The 12,749-nt window shown below is 42.6% G+C and overlaps 1 protein-coding gene across 1 annotated transcript in view; it reads right to left on the bottom strand.

Moving 5' to 3' along the window:
- AMPH (amphiphysin) overlaps nt 1-12,749 on the bottom strand; it is a gene marked incomplete at its 3' end in the record, with an annotated part of 180,530 nt that overhangs the window by 60,903 nt on the left and 106,878 nt on the right. The window contains exon 5 of the mRNA XM_025200043.1: nt 6,469-6,563. Coding sequence (XP_025055828.1) covers nt 6,469-6,563 — 95 coding nt within the window. The remainder of the gene's footprint in view (nt 1-6,468; nt 6,564-12,749) is intronic.

The following is a 12,749-nucleotide window of genomic DNA, read 5'->3' as shown; positions in this document are numbered from 1 at the left end:
CAAATTTTACATATTCCAGGTCAAATGAGGCAAATCAGTTCTGAATCCTCTCAATGAGCAACACTCAATTGTTCAAACACTATATGTGGTGCTACAACTGGTAAGTATCCTCCACCCCAGAATTTTCAGACTGGGGCTTCAGATACCCCCAAATCCATTGGCAGGCATCCTATATCCAAGCCCAAGCCCAGAGGCTTATGGCTTGGATTTGTCCAAGCCTCACTTGCCCTTAACCAAAGGCCACAGGAGGAAGCTAGGGAGGAGTCCCCCATTTCCATAAAGCAGGCATGTAGCCAAGATCCTCCCACTGGAAGCTGGCCAGTGGGAAGCTAATTACAAGACTCATAGGGTGTCCTGTCCACAGTGCATCAGACGGGGGTGCACCCTCCACTACACAATGCCATTTAAATTCACCTACTTGATCTTAGCCCACAAGAGGCCCAGATGCTGATGGGAACCTAAAACAAGAATAGATTACTGCAGCCCATTTGAATAAGATACATGTAACACCCACTGCACTCAGTCCCTGCTCAGTGCTGACTCTTTTCCAAGTCATGGTAAGCCACTACAATGAACATATTTTCAACTTCTTCTTCACTCCCACAGCTGAACTGTTCCTTTCTTTCCCATTTCCAATTATTCTTGTTTCTTCATCAGCCTTAAATGTCTGGCAAACATCAGCAAATGCCCCCACCAAATAGTTCACCCAGAATCCCTCTGTTGCCCTCTCTTTCAGCCTGTTGTGTATGATTAGTGTGGCCCCACAATCCATGAGGTGGAGCTAGACAAGGTTGCCCTGCACCTCATCTCCTTATAAATTTTTGGAAGAGCCCAGGACTTGTGACAGAACACCTTGTTCCAGTCGGGGGAGGGGCTAATTAGGACATGGATCCTTTGTGGGGGAGTATATGGAGTACACATACAGAGTGAGCAATTAACTGAAACACTGTGGACTCTGCTGGGGCCCAGTCCAATGAACTATATGATAAATCACGAGCCTTTTGGATTTGGACTGATATCATGCATAGTTGAACATCTTATGCAGAGATAAGGGGTCAGTGGAAAGAATACTACAACACACCCAGGTATATGGAGCAACAGCAGGGGCCAAACTCAATGTGAGCAAAAGCACCTGCCTAGTCCTGGGTAAGCTCAGGGATGTGTCGCACCCGGGGGTTTTCATCCCCTGCAAGGGGGTAAAAATCCTCAGGATGGAGTTTGACCCAGAGCTGACGAGGCAGAGGGCATGGGAAAAGATGGAGGCCAAGGTCAGACAGAAACTGGGGCTATGGCAATTGTGCTGCCTGTCAATGGGAGGTGCATGGCACTGATGACGGTGGTGCTACGGCCGATATTTCTACATACCACCGTAGTCTTTGCCCCCTCAGAACAAGTCGTTCACAGAATCCAAAGAGCCATGTGTAGGGTTTTTTGGAACTCCACATGGGAGAAAGTGGTAAGGACCAAGCTGTATGAAGTGAAATGGTCTAGAGGCAGAGGAATGCCAGATGTCCTTTTCTTCCTCTGGACCAAGTACATGAGCCAGGTTTGCAAACTGGCAACACGGGTGTAATCCAAAACAGCCAGCTTTGCAAAGTATTTTTCAGGGCAGCTGCTGTGAAGGTAGCAGGTCTACAGAACAATCAATGGGAGCCCATGGACCATGGTGTCCCCATGGTTCTATGAGTTCCTGAAAAGCTTCTAGAAGAAATACAAGCTGCACGATGCTACCCTAGCAACCCTATTGAACAACTGCAAGATACCAGAGGTGGTAAGGGCAAGAGATGCCACATCACCTGCAGATTTTCTACCTGGTGACAGCTACCAGGCCATGTGGGAGCAAATCTTCCACAAGGACCTGCAGAAGGAGCATAGAGACCTAAACTGGCAGGCAGCCCATAGGGCACTCCCCGTATGGACATGGAAAAAGAGTGTAAGGCAGAGAGGTCCATCGAACTGCCTGAGACAGACCTGCCACTGGCTGGCAGAAACAATCAACCACCTCTTCTGGGACTTCCTATATGCCAAATAGGTGTGGAAGAAAGTCTGTGCACTCCTGGTGGTGACAGATTTCAGAAAGCTGACCAGAGAAGTGATCCTCTATGAGCACTTGACCAAACAATAAGGGGCCCCGACAGCTTGCTCTAACCAGTTCATCTCCTGCTTCAGATATTCCCTGTGGAAAGCCAGGAACCTGCTCATAAACAGACACTCAGGACCCAGTCAAGGATTGTATTAAAATGGGGCTGAGTGAAATGTACTGGTACTACAAAAAGACAAAGGAGGACAATAGGAAAGAAATGGCAGATCTCATATGGTGGGGAGGGGACTAGCATAGATTTTTCAGATGCAATTCCTCTGGAGAGAACAAAAAGTGAAAGCACTGGAATGGTGAGGGAAACATGGATGCGCGGGTGCAAACTGTGTAATGGGATTAAAATAGTTTAACTGTGTTACGTCTCAGCTGTATGTTCTTGGGCAACCCTGGCACAGGATGCAGTCTGTCTGACTCACAAAGGACTCACCCCTTGATTAAGATGCAGTGAGAGAAACACCTAAGACCCTCCAGATAAGGGTGACAAGGTCACCCTTTACCCTAGGTAATGACACCCTAGGTCTCATTTACATCCGAGATGGAACCAGATGACCATTCATTTACATGAGAGATGGAGAACAGAAAGCCTGAAGCAGTGACTGCAGTGAATTCTGGGACCAGAGAAGCAGGGGAGCACTGCATGATGGGGAATCTGTGCTCCAAATGTTAATCAACCCATGTTCACACACACCCAGCTCAGCATTTATCAGACCAGTTCTAATCTGGATTTACTAAGGACTTTTCCCCCCACCAGACACACACACACCTCTAAGTTTAATAGGCATCTCGAGCCGTACATTCCCCGGTCCCACTATGGGAGGCCTATTTAAACTTGATTGACTAAAACTCAGTTGCTGGGTTAGGGAATGCTGAGGCAAGAGACTGAGTCAGAGGGGGTATGGGCAACATTTGAACAATGGTTAAGGGTTCATCACAGCATCCAGCCTGCTGGAGCCCTAATCACAGGTGTTGTCATACTTTTCCCGAGATGACTGGTGGGAGTCCTCTCCACAAAAGGTTATGAACACCCCAATAATTGCTTTAAGTCTGTTAAAAGACTATAGTAAGATCTGGAAAAGTCATGCTAAGCTGAGGCTTGTGCACAACAAGTAAAAATCCAAAATCCTGATGCTGCAAGCTATCTATTGTTCCTGAAGAAACCATGAGATATCCCATCAGTATATCTGCCACCCATAGGAATTTCAAGCTGGCTCCCAAGTATTTGGGTTACTCCCTAATCTTAAGTGTTTCCTGATTATCAATCAGTTTCCTGAGATGGTCCAAACCAGATAACCCCTTGTCAATAGAAAAGACAATGATTTACACTACTGAGGGTGCTTCGAAGCAGCTGAACTGAGGGTATAAAAATCTGTAAGTGTGTGTGCTGCTAGAGGGAGAAGAGGAAGAGGAAAAGGAAGGAAAAGAAGTATAAGCAGGAGGAAAGAAGGAGAAGAAGAAAACCCCTGTGCTGACACCATCCCCTGTCGTTCTTGGGACGCTGGAAGAACAGATCATCTCTCTCTTCAAGGATTGTGCTATGGACTGTGCCTGTCAGCTTTGCAGCCTGAGTACCGTGGACTAGGTGAGATCCCAGCGTTCTCTGTCTTCTTTCTAGGCATAAACTTCTGAACCTGAACTGTATCAGTTAAGCTTGAGCTAAGTTTCCCCAAATACTTAGTGAAACCAGGGTAGTATTGTCATTGTTGGTGTTTGTTTTTCTTTTGCATGTCTATTACTACTAGTACTATTATATATTTCATATGCTTAGCAATAAATAACTTTTATAGTCAAACTGGTAGTAATTGGGTATATTTTTCCTTCTCTGCTTCTCTTTCCTCCCGTGCTCTGCAGCAACACTTATTTTACCTAAGCTAAAGATCCCTGTGAAGCCCAAAAATATTGTGGGGTCTGCTCATCAAGAGGTCAAAGATTGGGACGTGCTGAGTTTGAAACACATAAGGGGATCAGCTTGTACAGGCTGATTGACCCAGTTTGACTCAGACGTGCCCTTATGAACTGAATGCTGGCCCATGAGGGTGTCAGCTGGACACCCAGCCGGATTCAGAGGGATTCTGTTTACCTGTGTGCTTGTGTTTGACTGCATTTTATTGTTGCTCTTATGAACTGATTCTTGGCATATGAGGGTGTCAGCCTGTCCATGCTGATCAGCCCAGCCAGGTCAGGCGTGTCACGTTAATTTGTGTGTGTTTGTGTGTATGACTGATTTGGTGACTGGAGGAAGCCAGTCCCATTGAGACTGAGTCCTGCAAGATAGCTCCATTGGGGGTGAGGGCTTGCAGAAGGGAGAGATATAGCTCCATATAGTAACACAAGCAGCACATTGACAGAATCACCAAGACCCTAGAAACTATCCCTAATAAATGAGCACACCCCAAAGTAACGGGCAAATTTGGTAACAACTGTCAAAGTATCCTTTGGTCTGCCAAGTGAACCACAGTCGTCACTTGACATTACACACACACACACACACACACACACATTTTTTTTATTATAATTTTTTATTGTTTCTGCAAAACAAAAGTTTGTACTATGCATAAGTAGGTAGAAAAGTTCTCCTTAAAAGTATGTTTATGGACTACCTGTGCTAAAATTTGCAGCAGTTTCAACAAAAGGTAATAACAAATCAATTTTGGATGAATTAAGCCTATATGCAAATTACTACGGGCATGTTTTTCAAAGTCAGTGTTTTCAATTGCTCCTCACTTTCATGTCCTCAGTGAGAGCAGAGTCTGACAGTAAGGGGGGAGGAGGAGAGCAGAAAAGGGCTGCAGGGGGAAGAAGTTGGGAGGGCAGAGGGCATGGGGATCACCTAACCCCCAGATAGTTTCCCTGCTCTAGAAGTGAGAAGGCAACAAATTGAAGACAAACCTCCAATAATTAGATTCTATATCTGGACATCTTTAACACATTTATATATTTTCTATATAAAGAACCTAATTATGGTGGGTCATATCTTATATACGAGTAAATATGGTGAACTTCTCATTCTTGTGAACTATACTTTCAGCTATTCATAAATATATGACATGACATCTAAAGTTCAGATTACAATGAAAATGGCTACATGGCACAAACGTTTCACATATTACTCTGCTTGAAACAATATTCATAAAAGTGGTAACATGTAAGATTTTCCAAATGTGGAATAGAAAGCAAAGACTGTTCTCAGATTTTGGCCATTATCATTTATATCAATCTAAATCTGATGCAAGAGGAATTACTCCATTGGGATGTAAGTCCAAACAACAAATTTAGTGGGCATAGGTGGTAAAGCAGTCAGTTACACTGATTTGGCATTCAGCACATGTAAGTTACCATTTGCAGAGAGGAAGGAGGGAAAGAGAACTGCAGGAAAAGCAATCAACAAGGACATCTGATTAGGGTGCTATATCTTACAGGCTCCTTTTATTTGCTTTTCCTGCTATTCCTCCCACACTGAATGCCAGATAAGTACAAGCTGCATCAGTAAAAAGTTACACCCTGTTTTCATCAGTAATAAATCTGCCCAGAGACATCCATAGGATTTTATCTTATTTACACTAGATCTAAATTTGGTCCCTGCTATTTATTACACTCTAAAGACTGAAACAGAATAAAAACCACCCTATAAGAAAAAGCCGAAATATAAAAGATCATGTTCCACTCTACTGAAGACTGTGAAGTTATTCCAGACTTCCATCAATGTACAAAAGATTTGTTTCTAGTTAAAGAAGAATTTGTATGCCTTCACATATTCTTTCTATTATAGCTGGCCCTACAATTATAATAAAACACTATGGCAAAGTATAGACAGTCAAAAAGCCCAAGGCTGAATCAATTTAATCTTTGCAGGTTAGTCTAAGCTGTGTAGATTGAATCCATAAGCAAATGAACAGACATTCACTTTTGATTCTGGAAATGCAGCTACATGCTTGCAGTGGCCCAGGCCAAAAGCCAGGGGTGTTACAGCATGCCTCCCTGCTCAGCTGGCCTGCCCACCCTGCAATGGGGTGTTTGGGATGCTGGAGGACTCTGAGTTGACTTGAATCTAGAGAGGATCTGGAACAGAAGTTCCATAAACCAATTTAACCTAATCAGTTAAGTCTGATACTACATCCATCCAGGTTTATCTTAAACCATTTTCAGCCATTTTCAAAGTGGTTTACGTGCACTGAACTTCTGTTGTCTTCCAGATTTGAACCAATTTTCTACCAGTTATGCCAGTTTATGTGTAATTTCTGTCCCTAGCCTAAGGGATTACCATATCTAGTGATACAGAACATTTGACTGAAGAAACAAAGTGCATATAAACATGAAAATGTGCATATAAGATGCCTTGTACCCTGACGTTTCCTTTCTTTCCATATTCTTACCTCTCCGATCATTTTCACATCTTCCCGGCCATACCACTCTGGCTCATATACTTCATGAAGGGACTCAGTAAGTTTCTTAGAGGCCTCCTGCATGCCTACAATTGCATAGAAAATAAGAAACAGTGAGACAGATCTTTATTTCATTCCACTTTCTTTCAATACGATTCTCTCTTGTCTATTAAAAAAATGTTTAAAAAGCCTTATTTCAGGACAATTGCTAATCATCTGAGATTAACAAAATATTTCCTGTCTGGTTAGATTATTCCTTAATGACTATGCTGGGATGAATTATGTCTGTATATCAAATGTTGATACAAAGTTTGTACCATTACATTCTAGACAGTGACAATGCACAGGAAAGGCATACAGTACCTCGCTAAAGGACTACTATAGAGAAATCATCAAAACAATAATTTTGAGTTAACAATTACTATGTGGATGCTAAAAACATGATCGTGGAAGAAGAACAAGGCTTAAGAATCCCAGGAGTGCCCTGAGGCATGAATGATGCATGCCCCTGGAGGCTGGGGGGCATGGCGGCGGTGAGAGCACAGTCACAGTAAGCAGGAGCTCCTAAGGCCGGGGTGGCACGGGGGGGGGGGGGGGGGGGCGGGGGGGAGCACCAACCGTGGGTCAGCAACCACCTGCAGACACCACTGTCAGCAGCGGGGGGGGAGGGGAGCAGTGGCGAGCATCAACCAGGGGTCAGCAAACACCTGCAGATGCTGCCAGCAGCGTCAGTGGTGGCCAGCAGTGATCACAGACCTCCTGCACATGCTGCGCCATTTTGTAGGGGGTGTACTGCCACGATCAGGGGGTGCACGTGCACCCATGTGCATACCCTACATGTCGCCCCTGCACTGAGGAGAGATGCTATTTAAGAGAGGGCTAAGCACTTCCACATGCCACAATCACCATTGTTTTCAAAGATCTAGGACTTTCAAATATATTTAAGAGAGAAGTGATTATGTTTAAGAAATTCCTATTCCAAGTCCGTGTTCTTCGCTTTTCTGATATATTGTTTCCAAATGTGCTGGACTAGAAATCTAGTTTCTACAAAGTGATGGCTAAGGGGCATGGGAAATCTGTGGCACTGGTTTCAAGGTATAGAAAAACCCTAGGAAGACTTAAAGAAGATTGTGAGCTAGGAACTATGGCTAGACTCTGCCCAGACCCAGAAAGTCCTATTGTGATAGACTAATAATGTCTGCAGTATACTGAGCCAAATAAACACTGAGAAGGTTAAAACCTTTCTCTAAAGCAATAGTCACTGCTGGTAACAGAGGAACATTTTTTAGTATCATTCTATAATATATTATAAAGTTTGATGTTTTAAGGAACAATAGATTAATTAATAGGGGTGTGTGAAGCTTTGGTCGCCGATTTGATTCAGAGAAGTTTTGGCCTGATTCAGAGGCCAAATCACTGAATCCAAATCAAATTGGGAGACAAAAAAAAATCCTAATAGATTCAGAAAAAATTTGGAAAAAGATTCAGAGATTCGGCGATTCAGAAGGCAGTCTTGCAGGGGAACAGAAACTGAGAAGAGGGAGGGGACCGGGGGGGAAAGACTGACATCTGTAGTTGGCCAGCGACTATAATCTTTCCCTGAGTCCCCTTCCAATCGAAGTGCTCTGGGGGAGGGATGTAAAAACAGCATATAAGCCTCTGTCTGCAGGCATTCTGTGCTTTTTGTGAGCTGTTTCTGCCTGAGCAAAAGAGGGGCAGGTAGCTAGCCCAGAAACAGGTGGGCAGACAGATCTAACCAGCACTGGGAAGGTGCCCTATTACAGGCTAACATCCCTGCTGTTTTCATCCCACTGTGCCTTAACACACACACAAAGTCACGAGTTTTGCTTTCAGAAGCTTGAGGTGCAGTTTCCCAGAAACCCCTGCACCTATCTCCTTGAAACATGGCAGGCTTCTGCCCTCAGAAGGGGCAACCATCCCTGCTGTTTTTATCCAAATCTGTCCAAAAATGACAAAGTTATAGGTATTTCAGTGATTCCCCATTATAGTCTGTGGCCAAATCACCGAATCTCTCTGAATCAGCGCTGAAACTTCTGAAGCCAATATGGCTGATTCAATTCGGGGCAGTGATCGGAATCTCCCAATCGAATCACTGTCTGTGAATTGGCTGAATCTGAATCCAACTCGAATACTTCCCTATTCGCACAGGCCTATTAATTAACTCCACCGAAATGCTCATGTAGATGGTGGTGAAGGTGCTAAAGTTCAGGGGCTGCCTACTGCCCACCCCTGCACTTTAGCACCCTTTTACCCCCAGCCAGCCCTTCCACTGCCCAACCTGGAGTGAAGGACTGTCTCCCCCAGGCTACCTGCCAGCCCAGGGATGCTGCATCTCAGCTCTAAATGCTGCAGTCTCAGGCACTTGTGAAAATGCTGTTCCTGAGAACAGCTAACTCCAGTGCAAACTGCAGCGGAGTTTATTGCATCTCACTAATTGCATGTGTAGATACACCCAGGGAGAATGTGGTCATTGTTTTCATAGGATATAATACTGGTAGGATTCTAATACTGCCCCTCCCTTTGTGCCCCTTTATGTTATGGATCAGACCAGGACTAGCACTTTCTTATTTTAAAAATTATAACCAACCACATTTAAATTTTTATGTAAAGCTGATTAAATGAGTTGAATTCAAATGGCAACAAAACAGAACGCTTAAAAATAAATACTCACTTATAACTTAAAAAAAAATTCAGCTAGCATCTTTGCTTGCTGCAGCACATCTGCTGTGCCTTGGAAATATCTCTGCTGTAATTTTCTGAGTTAACTATTATTTGACCAAATTAAAACAAGAGTATATTTTATTTTCCTTACAAAGAATCCCCCTGCCCCAGCACTGGAGTATTCTGAGAACCAGTTGGAATTTTGCATATATGATGCAGAACCTGCCCCTTTTCCCCATCCACTCTCTAAAAACACACAAGACAGGCAAGTTTAGACACAAAGTATTTTTCTTGTTACAAAGAATGATCCTCCATGTATAACAGAAAGAAAGGCAGACACATGCACGTGCATAAGGCACAGCTTGTACCCAATTTCTGCTGGGGAAAGTAAAGGGAAGGAAAGCTAAAGCATGTAAGTAGAGCCCCCTATGCGTAGGTCAAGCACAGTGAGAATACTCGCACAGACAGCCTAATCTTTGACCATTAAATCAATGGTTGTTGATTGATTAAATTCTGGGAGTACATCTTCTCAGGGCTGCTGAGTCAAGACAAGCTGGAGGTGAAGCAAGGGTGTGAAGTACATCTCATCCTGCCCACATACAAGGTCAGTTGGACAGACTGAGTTTGGAGTCGCACAGTAGCTAAGCTTCCCATTACTGTGCTCCCTGGGGCTGGCACAGCTCTGCACCTCTCTTATGCAGAGCTATTAGTTAATGCTACAATTTAGCCAAAATTGAATTTAGAGACTGAAGAGGGATTTTCTTTCCTCTGCTAAAATTAATCTCCTTCTCTGGATACTGTTAAATGATCCCTACTGAGGATGTTGTATCAATGCACCATAAAAATATTTCTGGAGAGAAGTGGGAGGGAGGGGCTGCCTCAGCATCTACCAGACTGCACCAAAATGGAGATGATTTTCAAGTATTTTCTTAAGTAGTGCTCTGTTTCAAATCCTTTTTTTTTTGCACTGCTAGCAAATTAATCAATTCAGGATCTCAGAAAAGAAATGATATAGTACTGCTTCATATCAGGAAGACTCTCCTCCCCTCTTACCTGCACTTGAAACATTCTGAAATATCATTCTTCTGCTCTTGTGCCCTTGAGCGTACTGCCAGCTAAACCTGCAACATATGTTCCTACAGTATGCACTCTGACAATGCTCTTCTCTTGACCTCTCTGCAGTTTACATTCAGCTCAGTCACAGATATGACACTGTATAAAAAATAAGGGCTCTATGTATTATATAATCTTTACTGACATGTATGCTTTTCTCTTTAAATATTCTAGAACCTAGTCATACCTCTGTCTGAATAAGAAAAAAGACAAACTAATCTACCATATTTGACCTACATCAAAAACACCAAAATTGCAAAAATGATTTGTCAATGCCTAGTAATCTTTTCTACATTCTTGTAAATTTCATGGACCAAATTCAACCTTGACTTAAGGTAATGGGAGTTGCACCATTTGGCTTCATGACTATATTTCTCATTTTATAATTATTGAGATTTTTCTGTGTGTATGCATCTGTAAAATAATCTCATGGCAGATTTAAAAAATGTGGCTTCCCATCTGTGTGTGCACGTGTGTTTGCACATGTGCACATGATCACACTTTAGCCTGAGTTCATCATATCCAGAAATCATTTATTCATATGCACATTGAATAACTTGTCATGTGCTGATACTTCTTATGTTATTCAGTAATAACATTAAAAGAATTGGTATCGTTCCTAGACTGTGTGCTGTTTCACTCTGTCTCCCTTAACTACCATCAAAGACAATTGTCAGGACTAGTCTGTCCATGTCAGGACATACAAGTGAACTACAACATGCTATTAAAGTTCTGATGAATGGTAATATAATTTTTACCCATAATGAATGGCTTAGCGGTTCACATTTAATATAAATTGTTTGATTTCCTCTTAGTAATTCAATTACTTATTTTAATAACTAGCAAAAATGGAACAAATAAATTGCATTGTAATAACTAAGCTAAATAATACTGAGGACTGAATCGTTCTCCTGAGACCCTCAAATTGAAAAGATCTACTCACTCTTTTTTTGAGAAAAGCAACTATCTCTGGAAGTGTCACAGAGCCACACATCAAGATCAGGGATCCATATGGCTAAGTACAAAAAACCCAAGGCTAAATCAATTCAATCTTTGCAGGTTAGTCTAAAATGTATAGATTGAATCCATAAGCAAATGAACAAACATTTACTTGTAATTTCAGAAATGCAGCTACATGCCGGCAGTGGCCCAGGCCAGAAGCCATGTGAGATGTTAGAGCATGCCTCCCTTCTCGGCTACAGCAGACAGCTTAGGCCACGGCTAACCTGCCCACCCTGTGAGGCGGGAACTCGCGGGGGAGGTCGCAGGCATCCAGGGATGCTGGGGGACTGTGAGTTAACTTAAATCTGGAGGGAATCTGGGATGGAAGTTTAATAAACCAATTTAACCTAAATCAGTTAAATCTGATACTACATGCATCCAGGTTTATCTTAAACTGGTTTCGGCCATTTTGAAAACAGTTTGTACACACTGAACTTCTGTTGTGTTACAGATTTGAACTGGTTTCCAATCACTTATACCAGTTTATGTGTAATTTCTGTCCCTGGCCTATATAAAAAGGAGCAAACCTGAAGGCAGCAGGCAAATAACACAAGGAATCTGTTTCTTCTAACTCTAGGAGTAATTGCATTAAAACAGGACTTTCCAAGCTGAGATGTTCTCACTCCTGGGTATTTCCAGAGGCCATTGTGGGTGCCTGCATAGCACCAATCCAATGAAACCAAGTGGCCATGCAGTCCAAGATCAACAAGGAGTCATGGAGATGGTCCAGAGGAACAGGGCTGCTAAGCAGACAACTTTGGGCTCTGCTGGATTCCTTGAGATTTGGGATTGGACTGACTGTGTTCCAAAGGGGAATTGCCCTGCCTTTTTTGAGTACAACAATCTGGCATGGCTCCTCCTATTTAACTACAAGAGTAGGGAGTGAGTCTCTCCCATGCAAGTATCTCAAGAGTAAGCAAATTATTTAGTATAATGTTTTCCCAAGTCATGCAATTATTTCTTAATTAATTACTGACTCTTAATAAAACATTTTTTCTATCTTCTAAGAAACTAAATTACTAATTTTAAGTAATTTATGCTGTTGGATATAGATATGTGATACAAATGCCTACATCTGCCATTAGAGTGGTAACTTTATAAGTGAGCTTTCCTACAATCTCCTCCAAACCTTAAGAATGCCTTTGACAAGTATAAATAAATTTAAGTCAGCCAGAGCTTGACAAAATTCATCCCAGAGTGCTGAAGTCATGGGCAATAGGTAAAGCCCCAGAAAACCAGAAGGAGCTAACATAGCACCCAATTTTAAAAAGGAGAAAAGGGAGGACTTAGAGAATTAAAGACCATTTGCTTGAGTTCAATACCTGGGACGTTACTAAAGAAAATTATAAACAGTCTATTTGTAAATATTTGGTGGATTAAGGGATGTTTTTAACAAATCCATTTTGGCTGCTAGTGAACAAAATCATGTCAACCCAATTTGATATCCTTCTTTGTCACTAGTTTGGTGGAAGAGC

This window comes from Alligator sinensis, unplaced genomic scaffold (genome assembly GCF_000455745.1).
Source record: "Alligator sinensis unplaced genomic scaffold, ASM45574v1 scaffold254_1, whole genome shotgun sequence".
Classification (NCBI taxonomy): Eukaryota; Metazoa; Chordata; order Crocodylia; family Alligatoridae; genus Alligator; species Alligator sinensis.
This window is presented reverse-complemented; position numbering and strand designations above follow the sequence as displayed.